The sequence below is a fragment of the Phalacrocorax carbo genome, chromosome Z (assembly GCF_963921805.1).
Source record: "Phalacrocorax carbo chromosome Z, bPhaCar2.1, whole genome shotgun sequence".
Taxonomy (NCBI): domain Eukaryota; kingdom Metazoa; phylum Chordata; class Aves; order Suliformes; family Phalacrocoracidae; genus Phalacrocorax; species Phalacrocorax carbo.
The window spans coordinates 69066899-69084110 of record NC_087548.1 but is presented as its reverse complement, the minus strand read 5'-3'; the positions used below and the strand labels follow the sequence as shown (position 1 = coordinate 69084110).

Genomic DNA, 17212 nt, shown 5'->3' with positions numbered 1-17212 from the left:
GTAGATATAACTGAGACTTTGGTCAGGTTTTACCAGCTGTGGTTTAAAGTTTATGACCAGAGCTGCTGTCACACTAGAGGTACAAATTTAAAGAGATTGAAAAACAATATTCCCCACAATATTCACTTATAACCCAGAGCAGCCTGAAAAAAATGTTAAATATTTCTAGAGGAGAGCAAATATGTCAAGCCATTGTCCAGAGCAGTGACAGGAGTGATGACCAGCTATGGGAAGGGGATGGCTGATGAGGCATTAGGAGGAACAGGCAGGAGTTCAAGGGTTGGGAAGCTGAGGTGGGAGAGTGCAGAAGAAAAAAGTGTCTCCCAGTTGACTGAAGCAGTCTCCTCTCCTGTAACAGGGCTGATGGAGGCTCTTCAGTTCAGGCTCCTAGGTGAGGTCTGTTTCCACACCTTTGCTGCAGATGTGCTGAGACTCTGTGACGCAGCCCCCTCAGCATCCAGGAGTTTTGTCTGGACAGGAGATGTCAGGGTGCAGCTGAGGGGACTTGTGGTGTATAAGACTGACAGTTGTAGGAGACTGCTGCTACCAGGTCTGCTCCATGTTTTGTTGAGGAGGCTGCTGCAGCAGAGGAGAGGACACCAAGCCATCCTTTTGTGTCAGAGAGATGTGGAAGCAAGACCCTCAATGCAAGGTTGTGTAATGGCTCACGTGACTGGATTAGTTTGTTTCAGCTTGGCCGGTTTGAAGCAGGACTGGCAAGATCCACGTCTGATGTCCTTGCTGCTGGGGATGTTTTGTGCCCCAGAGCTGCTGTGGTTGCTTGTGCTTTGGGAATGCGGGAGTGAAGGCTGCTTTGAGCCAGGATGTCCTGACCTCCAACCAGTGTGTGAATGAGTGGAGGTGTGAGCAGCATCCCCAGAAACCCTGGGCTCACACCAGCCCCGTAGGTGTCCGGCACAGACTCGGGAGCACTGTTACAGCAGCGGTGCCAGCACTTGCCTGTGAGAGTGGCTGAGCATTCTCAGCACAGAGTGGCTGAGAGATGTCATGAAGGCAACAGAGCTAGTCTCTGCCCCATTTCCCAGTCTGGGTTGAGGTGCTGCCTTTGTGCAGTTTCTCTGGGTTTGTTTTCTGACACCTGCCCTGCCTCTCCATTTCCCAAAGTCATAGCAAAGCATATCTGTTCTCTCACAGTTACACTTACGTGTCTTCAGTTTCTCCTTCTCTGTTGAGCATCTGTCCTGCTGTGGCGGACCTGTGCTACTTGCCCGGGCAGGATGTGCTCCCAGGCTTTGTCTGGGTGCTGGCTGGTCTTGGTGCTGCACCCAGCGTCGTGTAGTGAAGCCCCACAGTGAGGTTGCACATGGCAGTTCCCCTGTTGCTGCCAGAGTCTGTGTCCTGCCTCTCTAGTTCCCTATGGTGTTTTGCTGAGAGACTTCCGTGTCCACAGCTTCTGGGGCTTGCCACTGTGTAGTGTTGGGTGGAAAGAGAACAGGCTGTTTCTCCTCCCCCTTCTGTCACACCCAGATGACAAGGGGGAGATGCTGAAGATAGCTGCAGTTGTGCCAGGCTGTTTTCTGCTGCCCTCCCAGGCCTTCTTGCAGACACTGCTGCAGGGTCTGACAGGCTGTCTTTGTTGCAGCAATCACTCGGTAAGTTCATGTCATGAGCATGTTGCTGTGGACCTGCACAACCACAGAAGGTGGGAGAGACTTGCTTGTAAGACTAACTGCAGAGTCCCGAGGCTGTCTGGAAGGCAGTGGCACGGGTGAGAACTGGCTGAGACGCTTCGTCATCCCTTGCTTGGACCAGCTGGCAGCATTTGCTGCTGGCTGCCACCTGGCCCTGCTGCTGAGATAGCACTGTCCAAGGGCCAAACAGCCGAGCTGGATGGCATGGGCCTTACCTTGCGATAGGCAGGGAAGGGCATGCCTTCCGTTCACTCTGAGACAGTTGACTGTGGGAATGAAACGTAACTGGCTGCTCGGTTAGAGCTACGCATGAGGGCTTGGCATGTCTGCATGGCTGGTCAGGCATTTATGGAGAGCTGGGCAGCTGATGTGTCCTCTTACTGCCGGTGTGGCTAGAGGCCTCTTGCAGGGAGCTGTTTCTAGCAGCTGTGGAGCATGAGGCCTTGTAGGCACCTGAGCTGTTCATACCTACATGCTGGGGAGAAGTGTATGGGCCTTGCCGCTGCCTGGCGGCATTCCATCCTGTCTTTGGTGATATAAAACCACCGTGGTCTGCGTGAGCAAGCAGCGCATCACAGGATCCTTGTCTGATTGCAGGGCTTGCAACTGATGATAACAGGGCTCAGAGATGATGTTAGCACCGCTTTGTTCCCTGGGAAGCTGTTGAACCACAGCAGAAAGCACAGGAAGATACCACATGAAGTCTCTTAATACTGAGAAATCCCAAATCCCATTTGCTTTCACATGCAACATAAGGGTATCATCAGTTCTCTGCTCTCTTTGTTCTGCAGGTTCTTCCACCTCAGGTCCCTCTTGAGCCAAGCACTGTCGGACCAAGCCCACAGACCATGCAGACCTTTCCCTGGACACTTTCCCATTCCTGTTTGCGAGGGAGTTGGCCCTCGGGGTGTCGAGGACTTTGCTTGCTGCCTCCCTCCAGCCAAGGCGCATGGTGTCTGGCTTGGGGTTGTGCCATCACTGTCTGCCACCGTGCCCCTGTACAGAGTGCCATGGGACCTGGTCTTTAGCCACGATGGCCTGTGAATTTCAGGCTCCTACCTTTATAGGAGAACTATGAGTCCTACTCTTGAAGGCAGGCAGCCCTTCTCCACCAAGACTGCCCCTACTTTCAGCACCCTGGGACCCGGCCTTGGAGCAGTGCTGGGCTTTGTTCCTCACCACTGAATGCTGGGGCTTTGCCCTCATCCCGTCAACCACCATGACCTCCCTGTGCTGAGTGCTGCAGGGCCTGGCCCCCACTGGCTGTGCGAGACTTCGTTCCCACAGCTCACCCCAAGGCCAGCACCATGGGCCTGGCTGCTGAACCATGCCTTGTCTGCCCTGCGTCTCTTTGCAGGCAGGTTTCTGAGAGCCAAATCCCCATGCCACATTTTCCCCAGAGGGGACTAGGTCCCTTGTATCCTTCCTCTGTGGGGCCGCTGGGGACAGGTGGGCTACCCCTAGGGCACAGCTTGCCAATGCTTCCCCAGCATGCATGCCCCTCATCCAGAGGGGAATGGCACCTGCAGAGCAGCGCCCCACACCATGCTGCCACTCCTCCAGCAGTGCTGCATTCTGCTCTGGGGTTGGACCACCTTGCTGCCAACGGGACCCAGCAAGACCCGCCGGTGATGCGCTCCTCCTCAGCAATTTACAGTCCTTGGCAGGGGCAGGACAAAGCTTCTGGGGACACTACTGGGGGAAAAGGCTCTGCTTTCTGTCTCCACCAAGGTGCAGCCCTAGCACCTGCTTTCTTCTTGGCACGGGATCAGAAGAAGCTGGCCAGCCCATGCTCTCCACGCAGCAGCATGGCATGGCACGGCACCACCACTGCTCCCAGCACAGGACGGGGGTGTCTGGGTTCAATCACATGTCCTGGTGTAGGGAAGCACCACATGGCAGAGATGGAGACAGGCGCAATGGAGAAGAAAGCATGAGGGACTATCAAAGAAAGCTCTGGAGACACTGTGAGAGCAGCCTCAGAAACCTGTGCCCTTGGCACTCCACCTTAGGCCTTTTTTTCCCTCCCCAAACTGATGATTGTTTTGGAGGAGGATGACTTTAAAGAAAACAGATCAAGGTTGTTTTTTTTTTAATCCGTGAACCAAACAGTTATAGCATAAGCATCTGTGCATAACTGCAGTGCTCTATTTCTCTTACAATAATTTTTAACCTGCAGCAATAGCACAGCCGGTGGCTGGGCAGAGGTTCCCAAAAGCCTTTCCTAGTTCAGTGGAGGGTTTTGCTATCCTCAGTCAGAAAGCAAGAGGGCAGCAACCTCCAGTTTAACAGTGAGTACAGTTAACTAGACAGCAAAATCATAAAGCTGTGCCCAGCAGCAAATGGCCTGGTTTGTATATAAAAAAAGAATTGCCAGAACTAAGGCCTCTGTTTTAATTGTGTGGTACTTTAATGACACTGCTTTGCTTTGTGCCAACACTCAGCATAAAACTTGGTGGACACATGGGAGGATACTTCAATAGAAACTAAAGCAGCTCCCTCTAGCAGGTAGATATAACTGAGACTTTGGTCAGGTTTTACCAGCTGTGGTTTAAAGTTTATGACCAGAGCTGCTGTCACACTAGAGGTACAAATTTAAAGAGATTGAAAAACAATATTCCCCACAATATTCACTTATAACCCAGAGCAGCCTGAAAAAAATGTTAAATATTTCTAGAGGAGAGCAAATATGTCAAGCCATTGTCCAGAGCAGTGACAGGAGTGATGACCAGCTATGGGAAGGGGATGGCTGATGAGGCATTAGGAGGAACAGGCAGGAGTTCAAGGGTTGGGAAGCTGAGGTGGGAGAGTGCAGAAGAAAAAAGTGTCTCCCAGTTGACTGAAGCAGTCTCCTCTCCTGTAACAGGGCTGATGGAGGCTCTTCAGTTCAGGCTCCTAGGTGAGGTCTGTTTCCACACCTTTGCTGCAGATGTGCTGAGACTCTGTGACGCAGCCCCCTCAGCATCCAGGAGTTTTGTCTGGACAGGAGATGTCAGGGTGCAGCTGAGGGGACTTGTGGTGTATAAGACTGACAGTTGTAGGAGACTGCTGCTACCAGGTCTGCTCCATGTTTTGTTGAGGAGGCTGCTGCAGCAGAGGAGAGGACACCAAGCCATCCTTTTGTGTCAGAGAGATGTGGAAGCAAGACCCTCAATGCAAGGTTGTGTAATGGCTCACGTGACTGGATTAGTTTGTTTCAGCTTGGCCGGTTTGAAGCAGGACTGGCAAGATCCACGTCTGATGTCCTTGCTGCTGGGGATGTTTTGTGCCCCAGAGCTGCTGTGGTTGCTTGTGCTTTGGGAATGCGGGAGTGAAGGCTGCTTTGAGCCAGGATGTCCTGACCTCCAACCAGTGTGTGAATGAGTGGAGGTGTGAGCAGCATCCCCAGAAACCCTGGGCTCACACCAGCCCCGTAGGTGTCCGGCACAGACTCGGGAGCACTGTTACAGCAGCGGTGCCAGCACTTGCCTGTGAGAGTGGCTGAGCATTCTCAGCACAGAGTGGCTGAGAGATGTCATGAAGGCAACAGAGCTAGTCTCTGCCCCATTTCCCAGTCTGGGTTGAGGTGCTGTCTTTGTGCAGTTTCTCTGGGTTTGCTTTCTGATGCCCATCCTGACGCACTCTTATTACAAGGGCCTCATGTTCAGTCAGCAGGCTTCTGGTCAGAGCACTTGCCTGGCCAGACTCTCTGCCTGATACTCACAGGCTGTTCTACCTTATTAAACTCTGTCTATAACTGTTGTTTTTCCTCTCCCTGTGATCCCCTAGGAGACTTTTAAGCTGGATTTCTTGGTTAAGAGGTGTGAGAGTGAGCCTCTGAATAGACCAAGAGTATGGTGCCAGCTACAAGACAGGCCTGTGAAAACTGAGAGAGTCAGAAAAGAGGTTCATTCAGTATTGAACTTTGAGCCCAGTTAGTTGCTGAGAATGCACAGGGCTGGCTTGTTTGTGTTATTCTTGTCAATGCTGCTTGCCTGTATGTGAGCGCCTGCAAAGGCATTGCTCGATATCGGCAATGATCTGTTTGCAACAGGCTGGTCCTGGGGGTGAGGAAACTCAGCTGCTGCCACCGTGTTCCAGCTTTGGGCCATTCAGTGCCAGCAGCAGGAATCCCGTGTGCTACAGTCTAACAGTTGCCTGCAACAAGAAAGTTACTGTTTTAGGGGGCCAAAGCTGTCATCAGATGATGAATTTGATGTCCAAAATGGCTCCATCTGCCATTAATTTAATTTCATTGTGACTTAATTATTTGTCTAGAGGTTTTTTGCTTAGCTGTACTTCAAAGTGTATTTGTCCAACTGGTGACTAAATCCACTTAGAAGTCAAACCATGGGATTTGTCATGGCCAAACCATCCTTCCCATTCTCAGACACCAGCTCCCCTTGATGGGAATGTGGCATGGCCAGATTGCAAGGCACAACCCTACATGAGCAGGAGGGGAGGGACTGCTGGAAGTCATCCACTCTGCCTGCAGACCAGATCCTTGCTGCTCTCCCAGCTCACAGGAGGGCAGGGGTAAAATTCACTGGCAGATCATCATCAATATGGGCAGAACATCATGGCGTCTTGGAAGCACCTGAGTTCCTGGAGGTGTATTGAACTGTGTAAATATTAATCCTCTGCTGAAGCCTATGGTGCCCCACCCTGAAATGGCAGATAGCTTGATCTGCCCACAGGCCATTTCAAATGTACTCTATGCACTTAAACATGGGGTGCAACCCTCTGGATACCCAAACACCCCCTCATCCCCGAATCCCTCCAACAGTGAGTTCCTGGGTCACCCAGAGCCCCAGCAAAGCTTATCCACTCACATTGCTTTCCTTCTTTTCCTCTTTCCCTTTGGCAGTCAGAGCACTCTTATTTAGGCTTGGGTAAAGGTTTTGAGGCCTCCCTGCACACAGGCAGGACTGAGGATGTGCCCTTACGCTCACTAAGCAGCTTTACAAGAAACCTCACAGGGCACCTGCTCCACAGCATACGTCTGCTGGCTGCCTCCCGCCCGTGGGCAGGTCGGGGTGTCATGCCCACAGCTTCGAGATGTCTGTCAGGTGTGATGCCAGAGCCTCTAGCAGTGCTCTCCTGAGAAGCATGACTGTAGTTTCATCACTGCCTGCTTCTTCCCAGTTACTGGAAAATTAGATCATACTCCCTTTCTTTTTCAGAACTATGTAGAAGGATGAATTTTTTGGTCACGTCTCCTGAAAAACAAAGTTTACCTAGTTCACTGCATGCTGTTGTCTCACGAAGGTGTACCACAAGCCCACCTGCAGCATCTGGAAGGACTCACTAATATCAGCACCCACAGAAATTGCTCAGGTCCTCCAGGTACATGTGTTTTACCCACCGGACAGCCTGACTGGCTTGTGTAATTGCATATTTGAAAGAAGTGCCAGGTTACAAAGTGTAAAAGTTGAAGTGCTCTGTGAACAGCAGTGTCTTTTAGTGTGCCACACCACCACCAGGATCTGAAGAAAGAGTAAGTGGAAAATGCTACTTTGCTTTCCCCAGTTAACAGAGAAAGGGCAATTCTTCTTCCATTTTCCAGGCAGGGTAGCAGGCATAAGCTTGGTTAAATCATGAACACTTCAGGTTTGGGTGGTTTGCGGGCTTGTTTTTTTTTTCCCCTCTACCTGAAGGTCATTATTTTGCTTGCTCCCTTCTTATCCCAGAACAGTAGTCCTGAACTTAGTTTTTCTATATTTGTTTTTTAAGTGCAATTGTAGCTGCTTCAGAGCTTGTTGATTTGCAGCCCAGCAAGGAACAGTAATGTTTACCCTGAGATGCTGGGACAAAAACAAGCCCTCCCCTGTTCTGCAATCAGTTTTTGAAGAGAGTGGGGAGAAACAATTGCTCCATGCCAGAGCAAGGGTTACTACAGCAGGGACATCCTATGTGGAGGTGTAAAGCTGATGGACCCCATCAGCCACCAGAGGCAGGCCAGGAGCTGACAGCTCTTGACCTCTGGGGGGAGGGTGGGCTATCCACCCACAGTGGGGCAGTTTCCACCTGGGCTCTGCTCCTGGGACAGCCTTACCTCTTGCCCCAGCTGACTCCCTCCAAGCCAAGGTCCATGGGGTATAGCCCTTCCCCTGGCTAGGCTAGATCCACCACTGCTCACCTGAGCCAAGCATGAAGGGGCTATGTGTGGGCCTGTTCCGCACAGCCTGAAAAGACCAGCCATGTGTTTCTAGAGGAAATAGGGCAAGTAGGGCAAGAAACTGTACAAAACTTCCTTGGAGAATCTGGATGATTATTGAAGTAACCCATAAAACAAAAATGCTTAACACTATGGTGCTCTCACAGAGATTTTACCAGTTACAGTAAGCACTAGCCACTGAAGTAAGGGTTCTAGAAGCGCTTGAATGTTGCAGGGGTCAAACTTAGTGTGCAGGTGTCATCTTAGAAACGAAAACCTACGAAATAACACTGCTACAACAGAGCCACCCTCTAAGGGAGCATGACCCAATCTCAAACAGCAAAGCTACAGAATACGTATAATAGTGCCCAGCTGAAACAAGATGTGTTTGTCTCTGCAGAGGTGTATTTCACTGTTTTAAAAGCATGACTATTCCACAAACATCCAGGGTAAAAGAGATGTATTCTTCACAGACAAATTCTAGTTACAGATCTCTGGAACTTGTAAATAATACTTAGAATACAGAATTTTGAATCAGTGCAAAATGTACAATCAAACAGAAAACACATATTGCAAAATATATACAGAATTGTTCCAAGAATACAACGCAAAGACAGATGTTTAAATACAAGAGCAAAGTCCATCTTTCATAAATTACTTTTTAAAAACCAATTAGTACAGCAGGTATGTTATCTGCAGACAAGTTAACACAGCATAGTGACATGTCTCATTTGCAAGGCAAACATTGAGAAACAAGTTACATCATTAAAAGCCTGTTTCTGAAACCAATCCACAAGTAAACATGTGTAAGAATACATTACTGTTTTGATTGAGGCACACAATGTGGAAACAGTTTTCAAACACTTTAATGCTTATACTTAGGCTTTTTTTTTTTTCTGAGAATTATTAGGCAGATGCACAAAGAATAAGCACTTGACAATAACTATACTGTTCTAATGGTCAGCTTACCTTAGCTTATTGGGCCAAGATGAATTATTACCAATGTATTAGAACATTCACAAAAAAATACTATAAGACATCTTAAAAGCATCTTGACATTAAAATAGTATTCATAGAACTGCTTGAAGTTGCATGATTTACATAACAGAAGTGAAACCCACAGTTATTAAAGCAATAATTAAGCCATAGTTTGAGAAGAGTTAAGATGTCATGGGTGGTTTGTAAGGAGGAGGGATGCTGAAATCTATAGCGAATTACAAACTGACACTTTGCATTCAAAGCAGAGATGCTCCCTTCCAATCATCAGAACTTGCAGCTCCAAGGTATTGATTGCTACTATCTACACCATTCGTAATTAAACTATCCCAAGGATAACTTGCTTTTGGCATGTTAAGAAAGCTGGAGTTATACAGCTATTGCTATGCTACAGATCCCCATAATTTTGCTTTAAAATAGCAGTGAAGGCTTTATAAGCACCTAAAATTAGACAATAAATACTCAGTAATTCTTCAAGCACCTCTTGCTACCCAGGTTTGGCAAGATCAGCAGCACAAAGAAAGGAATGCCAAGGCCAGGCAAGCTGTTAACTCTTTTGACATAGGCACATGTTGATTTGCAACTTCCTTCCTTCAGAAAGCAAAAGGACTAATGAGTGGCACACCCTGTGGCCAGTCAGAGAGAGGACTGTAAGAGCCAAACAGTTACCAGCCTTGTAACATTCCTGCAGTCAAACACAAGGATAGGCTCCCTGCTCTTTAACCTGCAGAGATCTGTACGGGGGAAAAGTTCTGCCTTCTACAGCTGATGTTGGTATTAGGAGTTGCTGCCAGGTGTAATAACAGGATATGCACAGTATAAATAAAGCCACATCTTCTGAAATCAAGTTGTCTCCTAAATAAGATGCCTGAGCTGTGCACAGTGACATGTGAAATGGGTGTGTTGCTAGGAGAGCTCAGAGGTATAACTGCACCAGTAACAGTGCTCTATTAAAAATACTTTGCTTTGGGATACATCTTTAATTATCTACACACATATATTTCAAGACTTCAGACCAGCTTTTTCAACAGCACTGATCTGCTTATAAAACATTCTCATAAATTATCTCCACAAAAAATAAAGTCAATCTTTCAGAAAACATGTTTAATACAACACTTGTATCAGTAGAAATTCTGTCCTCTGAGTCCATGGCAGAAAAGTCATAATCTGTATTTCAATCTCTCCAAAGAGACATAACCAGCAATCTAAATCAGAAGGCAACTATTTTATTGTCATGGAAAGCGAAACAATGCTTCCAAAACATGGAAAGAGTGCGCTGTTTCAGCTGATGCGTATGGGCTTACAATCAATAGTCACTGTCCTGTAAACACTGAAACTGCTGGTACAACTGCAGGTTAAGGTTAGTAATTTGCATTCATTTCACTGCATTCCACATAAACAATGGCTACACTGTTACTACATTAAATAGCAAAACGAATGAAGCCTTTGAGCTGGATCTCTCCTACAAGCAAAGTGTCAATGACATTATAAATAAAACTTTAACATTACTTTTATGCATTATAAAATCAGTCTAATATACTTAAATCTTAGAATAGCAGCCAATTTGTAATTGTTTAAAAATATATATAGACTTTCAGTCAGTCAGCTATAAATACATACTGTGATGGGAGGAAGACACCATCTCTCATGTCCAAGCAGACTTTCAAGGAGAACACATTGTTAGAGATGGATGGGGATCAAGGAACCCTGCAGTCAGAGAAACTCCTAAACAGTTGCATTCTAAAACTTGTTTTCATTGTTACCTGAAAGTGCATCTTTGTATCTGTAGAATCATCCCCATATTTACAAAAAAAGTACAAACATTGCAATTTTGCCATACCCTAAGCCTATCTAACCTGCATTTTCTGTTAAGTGCAAAAAGTATGTGAAGTGAATACGTACACTGGTGCATGTAAGATCGAAGCCTGAAAATGAGGAAACGCTGCCACCATGAATCCAAGGTAGTTTGGTAGTTGCGGAGTCTTTGCTGCACAGCTGTTAAATGGGTTAAGTAGAAGCTGAAGTAGAAGTTAATGATCGGTCTAAGCACAATAGCCAGAGTGGTGTTTCAGAGCAGGATCTCCATTCCCCTGCTCTCCACACACATGTACCACCACATACTTGTGCCTTTGTTACTAGTTTCAGTATAAAGCCTGGGCTCAAAGGGCAGAAAGGCAGCCTTGAAGAAGAGGAAAATGCACTGTTACTATGAAGGTTATGAGGAAGAGGTATGAGGCACGGGCTGACAGAATATCTACTGCCAGGCCTCCTAAGTGCACAACTCCAACACATTCCCAGTTTCAGTGCTGGAGTATGGACTGGTGGCTAAGCAACACAGGGCATACCTGCTCACACATTTTTTATATATAACATATTTTATGTTATAAAACACTTATGCAGCTACTGCTGTTGTGTCTTCAGAGTAAGTCCTTTTTAAGTGTCGCAACAGCTCCTCTTAGCTTCTCTTCCCACAAAATGAGGCTTCATTTGACAATGATGCATTTATATGCCAACAGACTGCTGCAGAATAATGTGCACGTGTAAATGCTTAGCAGTTCCAAACAGCTCATATTCAGAACAAGTACATTATTTGCTCTTTAAAGAAATGCAATCTGTGCAATACTTTAAGAAGGTAACTCTGAAGATTAATGAACAACTGTCTATAACAGTTCATTTAGTTTCATTCCGTATTTAAGTCTTGCAGTGGACTATGCTACAGCTTCTTATAGTTTTTAAAATGCTACATTAGCCATTGCAGTTGATTTTAGACACACAGAGACTTGACTAAATCTAGAAAGAGCAAGAGGAGCTCAAACGGTACACATGCAGAGACTGTACTCTAAACACAGGTGTGCTTTCACTATATTGCCATCGTGGCTGTTGGAAAGCACGTGTCACCTAGAAACCTGTGCTGAGAACCTCAGTGGGACCAGCAAGAAAGTAAGCTATGCCTCCTGTCCAGAACCGGTGAGAGAAAGATCCAGAAGTGAGTGCTATCAGAATGTTGTACCACAGCAAAAGCTGTACAAATAGGCACTGTGAAAGGAAATACAATGAGGCCTGTTTTTTAAAGGTGCGTGCATATGTATGTATACACATATATGTGCACACATATATACACATATATAAATAAACAAAGAGTTTTTGGCAAAATAACACTGTTTCATTTAAAAACCAGTGCAATGAAAACATCATCTACTTAAACTATACAAATCAAGCGTAAAAGCCATGGGGGAAAAGCAGTGCATTTTCTGAAATAGCACCTGTATCACAGGGATGAGCTTTTGAATTTTGGTTCTCCTGATTTGAGACAGAGGTAATGTGTTTACCCATCAAAACAGATTTTAACCAGCTGACCACCTTCTCATCTGCAGTAGTGGGTTGGTATCTAGTGGTGCAATTTCAAATAGTATTTGAAACGCACCTTGATTTTCAGGACCCTCCTTCTCCCCTGTGCTGGCAAAGCCTAGTAGGACACGAGCAAAAGGTCAGGAGTGCATGTCTCAGCAGCAGACACGCTATCTGTGCTATCTGTGCCTGCTGTGGTTTATAGGCAAGGCAAAAAGGCAGGGCAGTGGAGGGCGGATGAAGGACTGTGCTCACATAGCAATAAGCTTGCATCTTCTCCCTGTCTATAGATTATGGTTCTTGGTCCTGTGTCCCTCATGTTGATTTAACACCTGTCCTGACAGAACCAAGCCTCTTCCCCAACACTTTTGTTACTGCATTATTTAAAGCACTTGGCCTGTGACCACTAGGTTCTCAAACAATGTTACTCAGAGACTCAGTGCTGAAATAATTTATCTGCCCACTATTATGTAAATCATACTCCATTGTTTTGTTTAATGTAAAGGCTAAGTCAAAACATTTTGTATTAATTGCAAAGAGTTATCTCCTCTTTTCGAGAAAGCCTTACATACTATGGAAGAAAAAACTAGGCTCTCTCAGATACTAAGTGTGACAGAAATGTAAAAAAAAAAAAAAAAGAATATATATTCTTGATATACTGGCCTTTACAGTACCTGAAACTGGAACATCTTAATAAAGGGGTTAAATAGCAAGTTACTGCTTTTAAAGGCTTCAAAAGAAGTGTTCCTCTCTCAACTGCCCAGGAATCTGTTCTGTCTTCCAGACATACTAAGAATCATTTTATGATGCAGAGAGACCTTAAATGCCAAATGTGTTTTTCTTAAGATACATTTTCATTTCAGTGTGGCACTCATCTGCTCAAACAACATGGGGGAGTCAGTTTCTGGAAAAAGAGAAAAGGGAAGGAAAAGAAAACTCAAAAGCCTTCCTGCCCTCTGCCAGGATCCCCTCTGGCAGTTAAGAGAACACATGCATACTTCTGTGTCGCCTTGCTACCACAGTGCTACCCCGAGACAGGCTTATACAGTGTTCCAGGGATGGAAAATCCCTATGGAAGGATATGCCACAGTAAGGGGCCCTCTGATTAAAACACTGTGGCCTGAGAGTTTCATGTTATTTCAGGTAACAGATACTGAGCAACAAGGAGAGACAGCCAGGCCCTTAATGAGCCAGGAACACGAAACACTGTCAGTTGCATGCTGCAGGATAATGCGTGTCTAGAAAAATAAGAAGACGTACTTGGGCTGGAGAAGGTGGTGAGTACCAGCAAGCTTAAAACTTACATGTGTTTTCTCTAACAAAAAGTCCAGTTTTCCTCCCCACTACTGAGTCAGCAACTGGAAAGACCACCATGCATTCTTTCTGCTGCCCTTAGGACACAAAGCAGTTTCTCTGGCTTTCTGAGTACTTACAAGCAGCAGTCTGTTTCAAATTTCCTCTCTCATTTGTGAGCCACATCCTGAGAGGGCATACCCTGAAATGCAACACTTTAACCTTCCTACTTGTAATGCTGGTACCAGGATGCCAGAAGGGCTCCAGCTGATCCTTCATGCCCAGATTATGAAGGAGAGAACTCTGTGTCTAATGATAAGGAGACGAGGATTTTAGCTCTGTACTATCCACACTACCTCCTTCATAGCATGAGTCCAGTTTGCATGTTGAATAAAAAGATAAGCTGTAGTCTACACAGTAGTACCTGAAGAACATCTCTAAAATTAAATTAACAATCGAAACAATTAATAACACGCTTCATTAAACAGAAGTCAGCCCTCCAAATGTGCATCTACCAGAACACTACGAATAAGAGGAATCACTGGACAGGAAGGAGAAGCTGCAGGCAGCTGCCATTTTTGCATGTTTTGTCTCTGTTTACAGCTTTAGCTATATCATTCTGTTGCTGTCAATGACTGTCTTACAGCACCCACATTCGCACCCTCGTCTGCACCATGACTGCAAAGCGTAAAACACGTAATGATCAGATGTTGCTGAAGCTGGCACAGTGTTTAGAGTACAGACTGATCAACAAGACCCAGCATGAACTGCCTCAGCACACAACTGGCTCCTACACAAACAGCTTTTGTATATTTCAGAGTTACACTGAAGTCCCCTGAAGCAGGTGGAGATGTTTTTTCTAGACACAGTAACAAGAGGAATGCTCCCAAAGCTGCCACTTGAGTGATTAATTCATGCCATACATAGCTGAATTTGTTACTACTGTGCAACAGAGGACAAGTAAGCCCACTGGCTAGTTAAGTGGGCTCTGGCCAGCGTGGCTTACGCAGCTCAAGGCAGCAGATGCATACAAGTAGCAAAGCCATGCAGGCCCCCTGCACCACGACTGGCTCAGTGGGCCCCTTGTTTATGATGATGACCTGAAGTGAAAGGTTCAGTCACTGGAGAACCACGGTGAGATGAGACCAGCAGGGATGTGGGTGAAAACCTGCAAAACTACAGCCATGGACAGCAGATATATGTAGTGTATGACAGGACCGGCATGTCCGCTCTAGCACCAGTCTCTAGCAGGAAGCTGTAAAAGAAGTACTGGATCCCCACATCTTCAGCAAATGGGTAAGGGCAGAGAGGTGATCTGTCTCACAGGAGCTGACAGAGGAACAGCCTCTGAAGAGCACACATATATCCAAGTGAGAAAAAAGACAGTCACTGTGTCCCTGGGCCCACAGCTGATAACAACACACACCAAGGACTTGATAAGGCTGACCAGGTAAGTGAGTTTTCCTGATGCTATCACATTCCCAGTTATCTGAAGCCTACTGCATGTTACATGCACACTACAGGCTTCAATACCTCCTCAGGCTCCTCAGTGAAGCTATGCTGTACTTCAGTTCAGCCCTAACATATGACTGTGCCGATTTACTTAAGTGAACACTAAATGGTACTTCTTTTACCCTAATTAGTGATCGTTCTTTTAGTCTTGGAGCTTGCTGTTAAATAACAGTCCAACTGTGACATATTAATGAAAATGAAATAGCACAAGTAAAGACAAGAATAAAAGTCTGGTGTCAACGATAATGGTTTCAATGATCAGTATAATGTAATACTGCCTCCGGTATTCTTGTTCCTTTTTTATATTAGAGTAGTAGCTGCTGAAATTCAAATGCCTTTTAAAACAGGCTTTGGCTGAATAATACAGGAGAAACTAAGTTGCAGTTCAAAACTTGCTCTACAAGCTGTTTCTCCTTCATTCGTACTGTCCTAATACTGTTGAGGTAAACTCTCTGAAATATTTTGACTCAACTGTTCTGGTACTTTCTCTCTTCCCAGTGCACAGGACTCCTTTTATAGAAATCATGTCTCCTGTGTTTTCTGTTTTTCTCTTTACGGCAGTACTGTTTCAGCTGTGCCACTTGGACTGATCCAAGGAGTTCTCAGCAGCTCATGCCTTTTTTTGGTTGGGAGGCTACTGTGAGCATTAATTTAAAGGAACACATTTTCATTTATGGAACAATGCACCAAAATTTATCTATTGAATGATTTTAAGAAAAAGCTGGGAGAAAGGGAAGAGTCTTTGTGAAGGTAGATGCAGAAATCTCAGCATCTTGGAATCTATGTTTGGCCTCAGTTTCTATACATACGAAAAACTGGGAAATGGCTTATGGAAAAGCAACCCAAAGTAAACATTTCAGATGAGACAAGTGGTACGTAATAGTTATTTGTAACAACGAGGCACTATCTTTGAAAGACGAAGTAGAATCCACTACTATCAAAATGTAATGAAAGGCACACTCATGAGCAACCCTCTTCATTAGCTGTCTGCACTTGGTTTTACTGAGCCATCTTGGTATCTACATGTAGGTGTGCTGCATCACTTCTGAGCACTTAGCGTCCTCCTTCAGAGACTGATGTGGTATCCACTTTCATCTCTCTCAGGCTTCCAGTTTTTTTCTGTTTCTGCTTGGATTTTTTCAACATATGGACCTAAAAATGGAAATTTTTACAATAAGGCGAGTATTAAAATATCTGTAGTCACCTATAAGCAGATCTAAGGCAATTAACATATAAAAAAGTAAAATGTTAGAACTGCAACAGAAAAACATTTAAATACATAACTACCCAAAGCACCTATCCTTTTAAAGCTATAGGATTAACTGCTTTGTTTTTACATAAACATTTATACACACATATGTGCATGTATATAGATGTATAAGGATACATATGTTTGTGCATATATATTCATGTACACACATACACATTTATACAGATAATACTGTTAGTCATTAAACTGATAGAAAGACAGAATTATTTCTCACTGGAAGGACAAGTTAGGTTTGTTCTCTCTCTCTTTCTCTCCCCCCACTCCTCTCAGGAAAACAACAAAGTTCCAAACATTTGAGTTATGACACACTTTTTCACCCATTTTTCCTCTGCAAGGACTATTGTTCTGGTAGCCCTCGCGGTAGGGCTACATATTCTCCAAGATTGCCTGTAGCAACAAATTTCTGTGAGTTAAAAGGGCATCCCTAAGGTAGCAGGCAAATGTGTAGACTGGTGTGCACCAGGGTCAACTACTGCAAAATGTTTATTTCACAGTTTCAATGTCCACAGGGAAATTAAATTCCTGAGTAGCTGATGCTCTTTTCCTTCTACATATACATTGAGATATCAAAGAAAAACAGACACTGATTACTCCAAAGTCTCTTTTTCTCAGACTCTCCTCCTCCATTATTCAGGTTTTCTCCTTCGCTGCTGCTCTCTGACAGAAAGCACCGCCAGCAGGCTGCTTCCTACCTCGCACACCAGAGTATTACCATGGCTGTCAAAACTGATCTGCCTCAGGGCAAGCAGGACTGCCTGGAGGTCGCAATACAGGGGGAAAAATTAAGTCACTAGGCTGAAGCTCAGGGCCTATTTTTTTAAACACAAGCCTCATCTGAGCCAGTGGAGAGGGCCCTCAAACCACCCTCTGTAGAAACTGCTATGTATTTAACCAACAGTTACCACACTGTGCCGACTAGCTCCTTTAAAGTTAAGCATTAGAACACAACAGACAAGCAAGATAATACGATAATATTGACTGAAGAAACAAAGTCACCTTACTAAG

At 45.3% G+C, this 17212-nt stretch overlaps 1 protein-coding gene across 1 annotated transcript in view; it reads right to left on the bottom strand.

The window, feature by feature from the left end:
• Window positions 1–11915: 11915 nt before the first annotated feature.
• The window catches only part of DGKQ (diacylglycerol kinase theta), a 99719-nt gene continuing 94422 nt past the window's right edge, over window positions 11916–17212 (bottom strand). Inside the window, exon 23 of the mRNA XM_064438008.1 lies at window positions 11916–16089. Coding sequence (XP_064294078.1) covers window positions 15991–16089 — 99 coding nt within the window. The 3' untranslated portion in view covers window positions 11916–15990. The remainder of the gene's footprint in view (window positions 16090–17212) is intronic.